At 37.2% G+C, this 17844-nt stretch overlaps 1 protein-coding gene across 3 annotated transcripts in view; it reads right to left on the bottom strand.

The window, feature by feature from the left end:
• The window catches only part of Efl1 (elongation factor like GTPase 1), a 136723-nt gene that overhangs the window by 78854 nt on the left and 40025 nt on the right, over positions 1–17844 (bottom strand). For 2 of the 3 annotated variants that reach the window (XM_026388182.2, XM_026388181.2), the window contains exons 9-14: positions 17007–17083; positions 16245–16381; positions 15550–15672; positions 12814–12913; positions 4548–4699; positions 4145–4311 (exon numbers count right to left, since the gene is read on the bottom strand). In XM_026388182.2, the coding sequence (XP_026243967.2) occupies positions 4145–4311; positions 4548–4699; positions 12814–12913; positions 15550–15672; positions 16245–16381; positions 17007–17083 (756 nt within the window). The remainder of the gene's footprint in view (positions 1–4144; positions 4312–4547; positions 4700–12813; positions 12914–15549; positions 15673–16244; positions 16382–17006; positions 17084–17844) is intronic. The other variant, XM_026388183.2, reaches the window with a different exon arrangement.

Raw genomic sequence — 17844 nt, forward strand, 5'->3', positions numbered from 1 at the left:
ACGTAATACACAAAAATAAGTTCATAAAGGCTTAGAGCAAGGAGAGTCTCATGCCTTCAGGAAGACCTGGAAACTTCATGAAAATGATGTCTTTTCCAACATACGCTACACCTAAATGTGCAAGTTCTGATACAATCACAACTCAGGTTGGAAAGAAAAAAATACAAAGATTGATAGAAAGCAAGAGAATTATCCACAATTTGTCCATACACTTAAAAACATATAAATTATAATTAATAAGACAGCACAGAGGCAGAGGTATAAGATCAATAAACAGAAGTTAATAGTATTTCCACAGACTGACAGTAGACAGAATATTATACATATTTTAAAACCGTTAACTTACAGAATAGCAAGAAAATATAAGATAGTTACAAATAAATCTAACAAAGTGACTGAAAATCATGATGAAGAAAACTATAAAACTTGAATAAGAAACATTAAAAATGACCTAAATAAACAGATAAGCCTAACATATATGGATGACAAGATGTTACATTACAAATCGATGATTCATGCCAAATGGAATTTACAGTAATTTCAATCAAGTTTCAACAGAGCTTTTCATGGAACCTGAAAGCTCACTATAAACTTCATACAGAGGAGAGGTGAGGAATAAAGAAGATACCCACCCCCCACACACACACAAAAAAAAAAAAAAAAAAAAAAACAAGGAGAGAGACTTGGCCTTTTAGATGTCACAACATTTAGGAATAAAGAGAGCACTGAAGAGACACAGTTAGAAAAAAATAAAAATTTTTGAAAAGTAAGCAAAAAACCTAATAGTTCAGAAAAAACACCCATGTATGTGTGAAATTCGATTTATGAATAGTTGAACAAAGCAAATTAGTGACAGAAATGGTCTATTCAATGATGCTGGAACAACTGGTCGTTTGGTAAATAAAGGAAATTGGATCCCTTCATACTGTAAACAAACTCTGGATTCAACATTTAAATATGAAAAGCAAAACATTAAATTTTAGAAGGAAACACAGGAGAAAGTTTTGTGGCTTCAATATGGTTCCAATTCCAATTTTATTACACAAGCCACAAAATCAAAACTCATGAAGGTAGTGACTAATAAATCCAACTATACTGAAATTAAGAGTTTCTGTCCGTCAAAGGATAACAAACAGAAAGAAAAGACAGGTCCCAAACTGGAGAAGAAATCTGCACAACTTAAACTGACAAGAAATTACTATTTAGAATACACAAAAGACTTCTAAAACCCAGTGTTTTCTCAAAAGCTGCACAGTAGAAAACAGGGAAATGACACTGAGAAAATATGAATGACCAACAGATGTAATTAATCATAATAAGGAAAATGTAAATTAAATCTACTATAAAACACCAGATCATGGCCATCAGATTGGCAAAAATTAGAAGCCTAACAATATCAAATTTTGGTGAGGATTTGAACAAGTAGAACATTGAGCCATGCCAGGACACCACTCCATGACTATGTAACTCCTGTTGGGAGTATAAATCAGAACGATTTTGAAAGCCAATTTAATTCAGGTACAGTGATACACACCTGTAATCCCTGTGACTGGGGAGGCTGAGGCTCTAAGCAACTTAGCATGACCCTGTCTCAAAATTAAAAATAAAAAGGGATGGGGATGTTGCTCAGTGGTTAAGCACCTCTGGGTTCAATCCCCAGCACCGCCCCCCCCCCCACACCCCTCAAAAAAGGAGAGACAATTTTAAAATTATCTTGTTAGGTCAAAGAATATCTAAGCAATTCCGCTACAGATATATTCCCTAGAATTGCTTGCAAATATACATAAGAAGGTATGTTTAAAAATATTCAAAGTATCATTTGTTTACCAAAACCAAAACAAAAACAGCTTAAGCCCAAATATATAGTGATAGGAAAATGGATAAACAAAATATGTACTTATATGATGGAATATTATGTAGCAGTGAACAATAAATGAACTATAAGAACAGGCATTAAAGGAGTAATTTCTCAATTAAGTTAAAAAAAAGTCATAGAAGTATAACTACATTAAGAAAACATTTGTACAAAGTTCAGAAACATGTGAATATAACAATGTATTATTTAGAAATGCATATGTAGGTTGTAAACTATAAAGAAAAGAAAATCAAGAGAACGATGTGGCCAGCAGACTAAAGGTGCCCCCCCCACACACAGTTCTTGCTTCCTGGTGTTAATGCCTTTGTGTAATCTCCTCCCCAAGTGTGAGTGGGATTTGTGAGACTTGCCTTTAACTAACGGAACGTTCCAAAGGAGACAGGACACCACTCCATGCTATGTAACATCATACAAGACTGTCTTGCTAGCAGACTCATTCCAGAGGCTCAATGGCTTGTTCAAATAAGCCTCCAAGTTGGAAAAGTCTCTAAGGCAAGAAGCTGAAGGTGGCCTCTAGGCAGTCAATAGTTAGTAAAAACCCCAAGGCCTTCATTGCCTGCAGTGTAGATATGAGTTTTGCCAACATTCTACGGGTTCCAGGAAACAGATCCTTCCCCAGTCAATCCTATAACCTGGTCAACACCCTGACTACAGATTTTTGGGATAAATAAAAAGGGATGGGGATGTTGCTCAGTGGTTAAGCACCTCTTGGTTCAGAGAAGAGACAGCTGAGCCATGCCTAGACTCCTATCATAAAGTCTGAGATGTTAAAATGTGTAGAGTAGCAAGCTGCTAAATTTGTTGTAATCTATAATATGCAACAGCAGACGAACAGTACTAAAATTCTGGGGAGCACTTACTTCTGGGCTAGATCTGACATATTTTGTTTGTTTTTCTTTCTTTTTGTTTTAAATATTTATTTTTTAGTTGTAGTTGGACACAATACCTTTATTTATTTATTTTTATTTGGTGCTGAGGATCAAACTCAGGGCCTCGAAAATGCTAGGCAAGCGCTCTACTGCTAAGCCACAACCCCAGTGCTGTTTTTCTTTTTTAAGGTAGACTGGAATTAGGTTTTATGTGGCTTTGTTTATAAATAAGGAGCCATTTGTGCTATGAATTCATTTTATCATTCCTACCTGAGTCATTTGATATACAAGGAGCTGATTTCAACCTCTAGCCACACAAGAGCAGAGACACGCTGTGCACAGAAAGTAAACTGGTGTGCTCATGAAATCTGGAATGCCCAATAAATCAGTATTCCACTTAATACTTCTTACTTAACTGGACAATTTAGAGAGTAAAGAAAGAAATTGTCAGATGGTGACCCCTATTGATAAACAACAAATGATCAATCATATCCAAGCCAAGATGTTACAATAATCATAAATAGGTTTTCTACATAAAATATAACCCTTTAGATACCAAGTGATGTACTCCATTTGCAGCCCAGCCAAGAATGCTTAACCTCCACACCACATTGTGATCTCTTAAGGACTAAACTGCTAAAACTGAGAGAGTAAGGATTTAAGGCACGAAAAACTAAGGGCAGAGACTTTTCTTCCACAGCTCCCTTCCACTCTGGCTTTCACCTTTCCTGGTTTACCTATAGACAGTCTGCTTCCTGCACAGAGAGAAGCTCATGCTTTCTGTTTCTGATGTTTTATGTTATTAACTGACAGACAAGCTGCTTCCTGCTGATCCTGATCCTGACTGGCTACCTGTTCTTTCAGTATCTTAGTCATCCTATGACCTTTATTGCTTCATTATAATGTATGTATCTTAATTTCAAAAATGTTCTGAAACAGTTCCAGTCTGTGGTCTCTTTCACTCTCTGGTTAAGGCATTTTCAGATGCCAGCTGTCTAACAGCTTACAGACACTCATACTGGATTTCTGGGACCCACCTACTATTACCTGCTCACTCTCCATACCTTTGAACTAAGCCAACCTGTTTTTGGGGTCTCCACATTTCTTGAAGCTCAGCTCTTGACTCCAGCATGACATGTACTCTTACCCATTCAGTCCCTAGCCACAAGATGATATTTGCCTTGAAAAGAAAAGCTTTATAATTCAATAAAGCCCGAAAATTGGATCACATACTGGTGTGGTTTCCTAAATTTTATGAAGTGAGACATAAATAACAGATGTTACCAACGCAACAGAAGAAGAGATACAGAATTTACTCAGGTATGCCTTTCTTTTAAGGTATCCAAAGAGGTATCAGACCCTTGAAATAATATACTGATATTTTATTTCCAATTCTTACCCTTTGCAAAAACTCAATAGGACTGTACTTGGGCCCCAAGACAAAAATTTTCTCTCCTCTTCGAGCTACACCACTGAATACACGAGCAAATGCAATAAAGGACTCTTGGTTGCTTCCTTCCTGGGGCACAGGATTAGTGGCCATACTCTCCACCTGTTGCTCATCACCTGCCAGGAACAAAGGGTAATAAGTGCCAAGAATACTCTCTTTAATCCAAGATCTGCCTGAAACAAAGGAAACAGTAAATATATTTGGTCCAGTTTCAGGAGATAAACATTAAGAATGAAAAGAATATTGATAAAAACTATAATTAAAGCTAAAATCTCAGTACTAAAGGATGAGCATCCTATGTTAAGCAAAACATCAAATACTTAACACTAAAGCCTATTTAGGTAAGCTATACCTCTTGGCTCTTCTCTTTGTGGGCTTGTTTCCAGGGCACTCGCATCTTGGGTGGGCTCCAAAGGTGCCTGCCCTTGTGCTGCAGCGAGCTTCTCTGCATGCCTCTGTCTTGCACGTTCACGTCTTTGAGCAATTTCTTCTTGAGTGAGAGGCCTACAGGACATCACAAATAGGTTATCATCTGGCAACATCAAGCACCTCTTGGTTCATTCAAAAGGAAAACAGCAAGTACAGACAGGGCTAAATAAAATGATTAGTCTCAAGTGCCTTTCAGGCTAAAGACCTCTCCGAGTTCTCCCATAGCTCGAGCAACAGGAAGAAAGTGCCCACCAGGCTCTCCAACAATGCTGCATCTCCAGCTAATATGAGCTTATGAATTGGCAGGCAAAAGTCCAAGTCCACAAGTGGAGCTAAGCATAGCAACATGGATCCTTTCTCAGATATCAGTATTCCTTCTGGAAGAGGAAAGGAAAGGGAGAAGGAAGGGAACAAGTAAAAGATACCCAGACTTGGAATGCCCCAAAGAGAAACATGCTCAAGGCCTCAGTAAGAAATTGAGGCTTTCTTCCTAAGTACAAACATGTATCTTCATATAGAACTGGAGTTCACAAAGAAGGGTTCCAGGCCAGGCTGCATACTGGCAATTCAGCAGAACTAACAGGTCAAATTCAAATGCTTAGACATTATGTTAGATCCAAGAGATACCAAAACAGAAAAGGCAATGTGCAGGTGTAGATATGTCTTTTGTTGAGGGTTAGTCTGAAAGGTGTTGTTAATTAAGCTATTTTATCCAAAAAGAATTGTTCTCATGCCTATTAGGACTTAGAGAAAGTGCTTAGAGCTTTAATACCAAAATGTTTTTGCAAAAGGTAAATTTGAAGTTGAATAAAAATGGTCATTCTGTTTGGTAGGTGGTTGTTCCCCAGGATGTGGTTCCCTTCATGTAGCAGTCCTCATGAATCACCTAAATGCTCACCCCCAACATAGGAGCAAAGCCAATTCTGCCCTAAAGTTGGTAAAATCTGAACCTCTTTCCCGCTCTTCTTGGGAATGAGCATTGAGACAGCAGGCTAATCTTCTGGTCTCAACATAATGTTCCACCTCTGAAAGCTGCTCTATTCTGCCTAGTCCCAACACTTTGTGCCTCTGTTCCACATTGTCCTTCACCTTTGACATTATGATTCCAGCTTTACTTCCTGATCTCTGAATTAACACTAGACTGTTAGTCTCATCTCTCCCCTTGACATGCCACCTTCCCCTCCTCTCTCCTTAAGCACTGTGAAACCACAGGACAGGCATTCAGCATGGGTACTTCCCATCTGTCTTCTAACTGGCCACATACTCTTGGAGCTTCTTGTCAAATGCCCTAAAACCTCTTCCACCTTTTTACTTCACACGGGGAAAGTAGGAATGACTGCTTAAATCACTAATGGTCCCCTGCTATCCTCTTCAGATACCTGCATAGGCAGCACTTCCCACTAGACCTAGACTCTAGTTCTGCCTTTCTTACTAGCTGCCTCTCAGAATGGAAGAGTTTAGTGCTAGGAGTTGCCCCTTCTTGTCAGACCCATTCCATTACAGGGCTGTGCAACAGGATACAAACATGAGAGACTAATCATGAGGCTGGCCCAGTTGAGATGTTGTACTCAGGCAACCAGAACTGCTGGCACTGGAAAGACTGGCTATCAACACAGGAGAAAAGCCCCTCTTAGTGGGAAGCTCTCAGTGTTAGAAGGTCTTTCAAACACAGGATGCATTTTGCTTCCTCAAAATTGCTAGGCATGGGGGGCTGGGGATGTGGCTCAAGCGGTAGCGCGCTCGCCTGGCATGAGTGCGGCCCGGGTTCGATCCTCAGCACCACATACCAACAAAGATGTTGTGTCCGCCAAGAACCAAAAAATAAATATTAAAAAATTCATTCTCTCTCTCTCTCTCTCTCTCTCTCTCTCTCTCTCTCTCTCTCTCTCTCTCTCTCCTCCTCTCTAAAAAAAAAAAAAATTGCTAGGCATGGATGCTGTTCTGTCCTCTGGAGCAGTTCTCTTTCCCCTTTCCTTGGAATCATCTCGCTCAATCGCTTGCCCTCACCTTTCTCTTCCCCAGGTTAACCCCTTCAGCAATTCCTTCAACCAGGCCTCAGACAACAATCCTTATTTCTAAATTTTTGCTAAATACTCTTAAAAATATCTGGGGAGTGTGAATTAAAACATACACACATAACACAGTATCATTATTACTAGCATCAGGAGGAAGAAACACCTGAGGCACTTGCTTGCCCTCAGAAGTTTCTTCTAACAGGCTTAACACGAGTCCAGACATTGTGCTAATCACTTCACATGGGTTACAGCATACAAATATCTCAACAATTAAATGAAGTACACTTTCCATTCCCTTTTACATTAAGAGAAAATGGAGAATTAGAAAATTTAAGCAATATGAGCCAAAGTCAGATATTAAGTGGAGAGGTCTGGATTCTAATCTAGATTTGCTTGGCTCCAAGCCCTATGCTCATTATCATCAACCTCTGTCTTCCATTTAGAAGGAATTAAGATGATAAAAAAATCACCATTTTAATTAAGTGCAATTTTAACTCTGATTCATAAAGAAGCATAATTTTCACCTCATATATTAAATTTTCATCTACCTAATCTCATGATACGATCTGGAATTAATAGGCACTTATGGTCATTAGTTAGCATTAACTGCATAAATACTTGCTGTCTTCCTATGTATGTATCCATCCATCCAGTTAAAACCTCCCATGTGCCATGCACTATGTATGTACTAGCAGCGGTGGTAGAGGGGAACAAGCAATCAGACAGAAGTCAATGAGGATTTATAAAAAGTGTCCTCTGTACATCTAGTATTTGTTAAAACAAAGAGGAACTTATTTCTAAGAAAACAGGGCTCTATTGATAAGGAAATAGCTCCAAGTGGTGGGTTATTTGGGCGGGTTATTTGGGTGGGTTTAAGGAACTAGAAATGAAGGATACCAAAGGTGAGAATATTGACTGGAAATTCAAATGTTAGGTTGGGAGGTGAATATGGAGGTGAAAGGAAAAGAAGGAAGAACACAAAACTATTGAACTTCAGAATTCCCTAACAGTGATCATGCTCTGGCCTCTATGGTACTGATAAACAGGACAATGTCAGAGAAAGAGTTGGTAGAGGGGTTGGTAGAAGTCAATACCAAAAGTCACCATCTTACCAGGTAGCTGACATGATGGGGATCAGGTGACAAAAAAGAAAAGTGACATCTGTTTGAAGATGCTATAAAGGGACAGATAGGTGAGGATGGTGGGATTACAAGGTTAAGAGAATAATTCTCTAAAATGAGTCCCTGCCTGCCACAGGCTTTCTTTGCCAAAAGCAATCTGCCTGCAGCCCTGCCTGTCCTCAGCAAACTGAGGCAGGGGGCTAAGGTCTGGCAGTCAGTATAGTTAATGAATAATAGGAGGTAGAAAGAACAGGGCTGGTTATCAAAAAAATCGATAATGCCTTGCTAACAGCTAACCTCTGGGATGCACAACCCACCTATACCCACCCACCCACCCACACACCTACTTTGAGTTGCTAATCATTACCCCCCAAAGCTCCTGTTCCTTCCTGCAAAGAGAAAGTGGAGAGTTCTGGGGTCTATAAAAGAGCAAGACACACCCATTCTATGGCTCTGGGCCCTCTTCAAAAGTCAGCTGTCCCTGTCTCTTTCTTGATAAAACTTGCTTTCCTTGTAATCCCAGCAGCTCTGGAGGCTGAGGCAGGAGGATCTGGAGTTCAAAGCCAGCCTCAGCAAAAGTGAGGTGCTAAGCAACTCAATGAGACCCTGTATCTAAATAAAATGCAAACTAGGGCAGGAGAAGTGGCTCGGTGGCCAAGTACCCATGAGTTCAATCGCCAGTACACCACCTCCCACCAAAAAAACAAAAACAACAACAACAACAACAACAAAAAACTTGCTTTCTATACTTGCCTCAGCATTTCTCAGGTGTTTAATATTCAACACCAGGGGAACAAGGACCCGTTCCTGATCTCCAAGAACAGTATCAATGGCACCTTGTTACTAGAAGTTGATTCCCAAAAAGAAAGAAAAAATAACACATAGATTCAGGATGACAGGGGAATAGGGACTACCTGGAAAACTCCCAACCAGAATGTCACTATAATAGGTACTTATCACCATATGAGAATTCTGTAAGAATTTCATTTAAACTACACTTCAGAATAGCAAAAGCAGACTTAGGGGTGGAAAACTGAAAAGCCATAGATATGACTGGGGGCAGATTCTCCACAGTAAAGTGAATGACCACAGGTCTTAAAGCTAAATACATCTAGATTCAAACACATCTTTAGCCTCCTTGCAGCTATGTGACCTGGAGCATATTACCCATTTTTCTTAAGGTTCCTTATTTTCCTCACAAGTCAAACTGAAACACCAAATTCTTCTTCCATTGAAGAACTGTTAGATATAAATACCATAATTAATGGCATCATGGGAATACTATAATGCTTTCATAAGCTGCAGCCAATTATTAGTGTTATTATCACCACTAGTTACAAGATTGGAGGGTGGGTAAGACTTGGGATGCTGTTGAGTGCTAGGATCTTTTCAAGAACTGATATTTACAATCTTTCATGTTTTTCCATTTCTTGAATCATTCCCACACAACCCCAGGGTAGATGTGGACAGTACAGAAGAGGCACTTCCTAGAACCATATAAATGAGTGTCTTCATTTCAGAGACCAAAATTCTGCCTATAAGTTATATGAACCAATAGTAAAACACTGCTTTATCAGGGGCAGGTTCTGTTTCCAGCAATGCCTGACCTCCGGCTTCTGCCCAGTGCTCCCACTGAAAACAACTAGGCAAGATGAATACATTAACAGAAAAAAAAAATGAAAAGGACTGACAGTATCAAAGAGTGAACAAAGCACTGAGGATTTCAGGATTTCAAAAGAGGAAGCAAAGACTAAAGAGCTCCCTCCTTGCTGCTGCTTTTCTGCTGAGAGGAATTTGGCACATCTGAAGAGCAAAGAATCTGAAGAGAAATACTGAAGGCTTTCTTTGAAAGACTGGAAAGGACAGAAGAATGCCTGCTATCACCACTTCTAAATGATGCATTGGAGGTCCCTGCCAGTGAAAAAAGAAAGAAGAAACAAAATTGTCATCACTTGTGGTTAAAATGATTACATGTGGAAAAATTCAAAGAATGTAAATAAAATATAGGAATAAATGAATAAGAGAATAACTGAATATAAGATCAATGTACAGAAATCATCTATAACCTACATATAAAAAAACAGACCAATAGAAAATGAAAGTTCACAAAAAGAAAATACATTTTTAATTATATTAAAAACCATCTAACCAGGTATACTGGTGCACGCCCAAATCCCAGCAACTCAGGAAGCTAAGACAGGAGGATCACAAGCCCAAGGCCAGCCTCTGCGATTTAGTAAAAGTTGTCTGTCTCAAAATAAAAAATAAAAAGGACCAGGGATGCAGGTCAGTGGTGAGAGTGCCCCAGGGTTCAATACCCAGCAGCCCCCCAAAAATCTAATATCTAACAATACTTATAGATATGACACTAGCTAAAAATCTATAAAGTAATTAAAGAAGATCTATATAAATGGAGAATATACTTCATCCACAGGCTGAAATTTTCAGTGGTAAAAATATATCAATTTTTTAGAGGTCTAATTAACGGCAATCCCTTTCAAAATCCCAACATGGGCACATGAGATTGACAAGTGATGCCCAAATTTACCTAGAAATGCTAAAAGCCAAGAATAACCAATGATCATGAGGATAGAGTAATTAACATAATAACAATTAAAGAAAGTAAGCAAGTAACTAAATTAAGAAGACGAAACTATAATAATTAAAATAGTGTGGTCTTGGCTTCAGAGACAGACCAGTAGAACAGAAGAGAAATATCTTAAAACAATCCCACACATATATAGATACTTACAACAAAAGTGGCACAGGTAAGCAGTGAGTGAAGGACACTCTTCCATCAAATCACGGACATCAAATTGGGGAAAAATCTTTAAATCTTTGTAGGTACCACATCACCCTATCTCTTGCTTCACTTTCAGTGCATTTCACCACTGAACATATTCTAATCTACACTAAAGGAAAATAATATTCTGGTGCCCCTGACTTAGCACGTATAATTTAATAGAAATGGAAATGGTATATGTCCCCACATTTTAAAAGTAGTAATATTACATGAAAAAAAAAGGAACCTAGAAGAAAGAACAAATCAAAGTAATGATGATGACCTTACTCAGTTATGTTACTGTATTATTATACAAAACAATTATTAAAATTGGTGTTGGTCAAGTAATAAATGAAAAAAATAAAATCAGTAAAACAACCTTATAGAACATAATTAACAGTGCTAGCAAAAATATCCTAAAATCTGGAAAACAAGAGTTTTGAAGAAAAATATTCACAGAAAATGTAATTACTAGTAGGAGCAAAATAGTACTATTATTCTTTAGGAAGAAAACAAAAGGCAAGTACACATAGAAATTTTAAGTGATATAAATACATGTATTTAAGTCTCAAGAGTATATTTTCCAATTCTCCAGTATTCCCTAGGAGTCTATTAGAATCTCTGAGATACTTCCAATGGCCAAAAAACCCTTATCTCTTAGGATATCAAAAAATTTCTGTCGTAGATGGCGCTGAAATATAGTATCTCAGAATAGCCTAGATACAAAATTATACATTCACTCATTCATTCAACTATTTACTTATTCATTTAGCAATTCACTTGCTTTTCCATTCACTGACCTACTTGTTTCTTCATTCTGATACTCATTCATTCATTCTTCATTTACTCATTTATCTATTCCTTCACTTATTCTCAGGACAAAAATTACTAAAGCTTCCTCTTTCCAATACTACAGAAGTACCAGAAAATAAACCACCCTTCTCTCTCTTGAAGGATAAGCAGAATTTTACCAAAAGAAAAGGGGCCTTCCAAGATGGAGGTATCACATAAGCAAAGACACAGAATTTTTTCAGGGAATATCATATAATACTAGAGACATAAAAATGAAAATCTAGTTATAATGGGTTGGGATCAAGTTGTGATAGGTCAAATTTATTTTACAGGCTGGTGATCCTGAAACTTCAGATGTTCACTAACTACCTTCATGACTTCTGCTCTATCTACCTATTGTTTACTTCTTATTTCATTTTTTTTAAAAGAGAGAGAGAGAGAAAGAGAGAATATTTTAATATTTATTTTTTAATTTTCGGCAGACACAACATCTTTGTTTGTATGTGGTGCTGAGGATCGAATCCAGGCCGCACGCATGCCAGGCGAGCGCGCTACCGCTTGAGCCACATCCCCAGCCCCTTCATTTTATTTAAATGGGCAAGGTTAACATTTACTTCATTAAGATTTACTTCATAAAATCTTAAAATCTCATTTTATAAAAAGAAAAGGTAGAACACTTGACATAAATAAGCAACAACACAAATACATATTAAAATACATAAGACACAAATACATATTAAAATACATTATTAAATAAAAACTTGTTTTCCTAAGTGCCACTGAAATCATCACCAATCATATACTTTTAGGCAAACCTACTCAAGGCAATGAGAATCACTAACCATTCTTAAGCAGCAGATCTAAATCTTCATGGCTGAGTCTTAGATCTTTCTGAAGTAATTATGACAAATGGATTGGTAGAACTCAAGACTGGGGCAGAGGAACCTGCTTGGAGAACACTACCAATAGTTTCCATGAGATATAATCAGGGTCTAACTAGAGAGGCAGGCAAAAGAGACGGGAAGGAGGGGAATACACGCAGAAAACAGATGAGGTAGAAGGGACAGAGTCACCAACTCTGGAAATCCATCTCCATATCTGCCACCTCTGCACACATACAACATTACAAAAATTATCACACATTTGGTCTCCATCAAGGCAGAAAGAATTAGACAAGACAGGGCAGGCTTAGATTATATCTTCTCTGACATACTCAATAAAAGTTAACTGTGGTCACTATTACTACCCTACACATCCACATCAGATAAAATCAATACCCCAAAGCTGATTTTGACAGCTTTCTCTTACAGAGATACCCCAAAAGTATTCATGACTATACAAACTCTATAATACCCTAGTACTGACTCAATTTCATTGCTGAGATGGGAAGGAAAGATATTATCTGTGCCTTCCCATTACACCCCAACAATACCCCGCCAGATACAAAACTTTTCCCAGCCCATACCCCATTATTCTTACCTTGGCTTATTCTGAGGCAAGGCCTTGGCATCAACTGCAAACATTTTGGAAACAAAGATAATAACTGGAGCAGTGTCCTCACTTCCACATTTCATAAAAGCTAAACAAACAGGAAGCAAAAATGTCACTATTTTTCCCATTATTTTTTAAAAAAAGATTTTTCTAGAAAGCAGATTTTAAAATATAGCTTCATCTAAATACGTAACTTTTAACAACTATGGTAACTATTCTTTTTAGAAAGACTGCTAGGAAAGAATAGTAGAAAGAGCAACAGAATTGGTAGAGATGAAGAAACAGTAGCAAAACTGACAAAGTGGGAGTCTGGGAAGGCTCTCACATCAGCATTAAAGCTATGGAGTCAGGTTGAAGACCACTGTAAACCACAACTAATGTTCCCCTGTAGTCAGTAAAGAAGGGATAGAATTAAGAAATATTACCAAAGGTCAAGAGTCAATAAGATGGTTTGTTAAAATAAATAAAAATGAATAGCTTTTCTAGTCCCTCACAATAACAAGTTAAAAAAATAAAACAGACAAAAATAATGTATCATGGTAATAACAAAAACACTTAGAAATAAATTAAGGTTCAATACTATATAGATGTGAATTCTTTTTAAATACATTAATGCAAATTTCATATCAACATAGTGACATTTATTTACCTATATTGAGGCACAAAACCATTAGTAACTAAAAAAAAAATCATCCCCCTATTAATGTAATTTGTACACAAAGAATTCAATAGAAAAAAATAAAAAAAAATTATAGGAAGTAAAAATTAAACACATATCACAAGTCTTGCTAGCAAAATCTTTGAAAGATTTAAAGGTACAGAGTGACATGATAACCTACATGTTAATAGGATCACTCTGACTACAGTAGAGAAAAAACTAAAGGGAATCAAGGGAAGAAGCAGAGATATTACTTAGAATACTAATACAATAACCAAGTGAGAGAGGATAGTTGCTTTGCCCAGACAGAGAGAAGTGAGAATAGTGGGAAGTAGTCAGATTCTGGATATATTTCAAAGGAAGAATTGACAGGATTTGCTGATAGACTAGATGCAGGGGTGTGAGATAAAACATGTAAGAGTCACAGATGACTCTAAAGGTTTTTGGACTGAGAAAATGAAACGATGGTGGCACCTCCAACTGAGATGGGAATAAGCAGGAGCAGCAAGTTTGGGGATGAGATAAAAGACAAGTTTTGGAATATGTTAAGTTTGAGATGCTTTGTATAACAGATGAGTAGAGAGAGGGAGTATGCTAAATGCATATATGAGTCCAGAGTTCGGATAAGAGACGTGCATGTAGATACAGAAGTGGGAAACCATTTTCCCTTAAAGCCTTGAGACTGGATGGGATCACCAAGAGAGGGATTGCAGATGAAATAGATGAAGTAATAAGACTGATTCTTGCTTGGGACACTCCAAAGTTAAAAAGTCAGGGAAATGGAGAGGAACCAGAAAAAGTGATTAAGATTGAACCAGATAAGAGATTAAGGGAGACAAGGAAATCAAGTAGAAGCATGTGGAAGCTTAGAAGTCCAAGGAAGAAAGAGTTCCAAGGAGGAAGGAGTGATCAACTGTGCTAAAACGTTAGTGACAGATCTAGTCAGATAAAGACTGTGAACTGGACATTAGATTTAACAAAGTGAGCCTGGTCTGTGGTACATGCCTGTAATCCCAGCTACTAAAGAGGCTAAAGCAGGAGGATAAAAACATTTGAGAACAGATTGAGCAAATAAGTAAGACTCAGATTCAAACTGAAAAAATAAAAAGAGCCAAGGAAGCAGCTCAGTGGTAGAGCACCCCTGGGTTCAAGCCCCAATACAAACAAACAAACAAAAAAAGACTTAAAGTATGAATCAATAGTGACCCCAAGAACAGTAGAACACTGTTGGCCTTTGACTTTTTCTTCTCTATGGCTTTATATTTCTGAACACTTTTTTAAGAGGAATGTATTAGATTTTCAATGAGAAAAAAATATGTGAAATCCTGAACTTTACATTTAAATACAAAGCTTCAAGAAAAATACCCATTGAGGCTATATGCCCATAACAGTGCTAAATTACCTCTATTTATAGAGGTGTGGTTTACAGGAACACCCGTCTTTCACCATCTGTACTACATGTAGCCTCTGCTGTGACTGGAAATATAGTGTGGTTCACACAGTGATGTCTAGAAGAGACATCTCTGAAGACACACAAATACATAATGCAGATGAAATAGTGGAGTGGTTTAGGGGTCCGCAGTTATAATTCAAAAGAATGGGAAGAAAAGAATTGGAATCAGTGAATATATACAAATGAATTTCCCTGTACCTACAGAGCCTAGAAAAGGAACTTATCTTATGGGGTGGGTATGTCCAGGGTATCTAATGAAAAGCAGTCTCTGGACTCATTTTGTGTGTAAAGCTGTGGACACAGCAAACACAGTTATGCCACAGCTTAGGAAACACATTGCTAGGTATTTAAGAAATGGGATCAGGGCAGGAAGAAAGAGGCTCAGAGCCTGGCTGCCCACCAGGGGAGCTAAATGGCTATAGTGCAACTGAAATTTTGGGAGCAGGGAAATAAAACTGGTGAAATGGTCATTTGTAAAACTGTTCATTTATGGAACTGGACATTTAACAAACTGTCCTTTTGTAAACTGCCATTGAGCAAATTGTTCTAGAGCAGCCTGGACTGAGAACAATCAATAACCTGGTATGTTCCAACATGTTCATCTCTGCCTCACCTGCTTTCAGTGCTTGAGTTTCCAGTGGAAGAGAGTCGAACGTTTGCGATCCCGTGCACAGGAGTTTCTCAACTCTCTCAGCGGTAATATCAAGGGGGCTAGGAAGTTTCTGACACACCATAGCTGAAGTTTGTTGTTAAGGACCCAGAAGTGTGAGCCACTGCCACAGCTCAGATTAATTGTATGCACTCACTATCAAAGTAACAATGTATGTCCATACAGAAAATGCCTGGGTTATAAGGCAACACTGATTTATGAATCACATTTTAAAGTATGGTTTCAAGGAGCTCATGAACTTTTTAAAACTCAGACAGGAGTCTCACATCAAATATTCCCTCCAATGGAATAAATGATAACAGAGGCTGATAGATGGGCTAACCTTGACCTTGAAATGAAACAGTAATCTAACATCCACATTATCTATTTATATTTAATCTTAGTGCAAATAATTTTATTTTTACATGCTTACTAAAAATCATTTTAAAAAGGAATACTTAGTATTAACATTAAACAGCATTAGTATGTTAATTTTTAAACTATTAATTACAGTTTCACAATAGACTACTAGATTAGCAAAGACTTGACATTGAATTAAAATGTGTTATTTCCAGAGAATTACCTGATTGCAAATAAAAGTTTTCTTTTTCTTGTTTTATCAAAACTATTTCATTAAAAACCATTAAAATAAAGGATACAAAGAACAGCATGGGAGATAGGTAGCCACTGACTGCAAATGGCATTGATCTGAACTTTAGGATCTGAATGGCGTGCCTCCCGGACTCCAATTTTTAATCCTAAAGAAGTCACTATTTTATCAATTTTTTCTTTGTCCCTATAATAAACATAAGATGGGGAACATATATAGATAGTGATGAGTAGTGGGCAAATGAATTTGACATTATTTGATACATTTTTTCTCATACCACATAACTTTTTCAATAAAAGCTAAAAATGATTGAGGGGATCCTACTCTCAAACTTTCAAATGTACTTTAAAACTTCTCATGAAGCACCATTCTCCAATGTTCTACAACAAACTATGCTAGTTGATAAAACAGTTTTACAAATAAATGCTAACCCCAGAATAACCTAGAAGATAATCAACAAAAGCCAGCTTCCCCCCCCCACTTGTACCAGGCAAGTTACTTCCCAAATTCCCCACTGATGATCCTACATATCAAGTGTCTTTTGTACTACAATTACTGTTTTTAAAATCTGTGTTTATGAAAACAAAGGATCAATGCTTATTTCCATCCTTTTATCGCTTCACCTCAGTACTCTATAAAATATTACTGTTCTGCCTTTCCTCCATTATCTTTTGTTTCTGAGCTCTGTAATCAACTTGTCTGTAAAGGCTCTGTTCTTCATCTATCTCAGATTTCCAAAGTGTGATTCATTAAACTGGAAAGTGAGGCAAAATACACTTCGCAAAGATAAACAATTTTACAACAGTCTTACTTTTTCAAGACAGCATCATACAAACTCCATATATTTTCCAGGATCAATTGTACAAATAAAGGTTTCTTTCCTTTTGCCTGTACAAAAGAATATACTGACTTAAGTTCCTGAACATTCACAATGAATTTACATATTTGTTTGCAACATGTTTTAATATCAATGTCTCATTTCTAATAAAAATATTTTTTAACATTAAAGATGAAAGCAGTTATAAGAATAACCTAAAGAGTCAATAACACGTGATAATAATACACCATTCCCTTTCTCCAGGAATCAGGGACTTTGAAAACAATGTAGTAATTTAGAGATTTATCACTGTTGCTGCCTCACCATTTCCATCAAAGAAACACACAACATTCAACCTGAGAGCTAAAACTTCACCCTGCATGATCAGGGTCTTTCTAGGGACTCTGATCTGAAGTGTTCTGAAAAAAATATAAACTGTTCTTAAACATACAAAAAAACTTCACAAGGACAGAAAAGTTTTTTAAAACCCTCTAAATCTACTATTTCTCTTACCAAACTACACAAAAAGTGAACAGCCCCAGAGTACCTTGAGACAAATACTCTTACATATATATGACATGGAAATGATACCTCCTTTTCCAAGAGTAACTGGCAATAGTATTAGTCATTGCCTTTCTAAATACCTAGTTTTGATAAGTTATCATGAAGACCTAAACATTTATGCACACATAAAAAAATCTATTATAGCTTTACTTACAATATGAACACATTTGGGGAAAAAAACCTGTCCAATCTTAGGAGAGTGATTACATAAATAATGATGATCTCAAAAAATAAAATAATAATAGTGTGCTTATTATGCAAAAAGAAC

Source organism: Urocitellus parryii, chromosome 6, assembly GCF_045843805.1.
Source record: "Urocitellus parryii isolate mUroPar1 chromosome 6, mUroPar1.hap1, whole genome shotgun sequence".
In the NCBI taxonomy this organism is placed as follows: domain Eukaryota; kingdom Metazoa; phylum Chordata; class Mammalia; order Rodentia; family Sciuridae; genus Urocitellus; species Urocitellus parryii.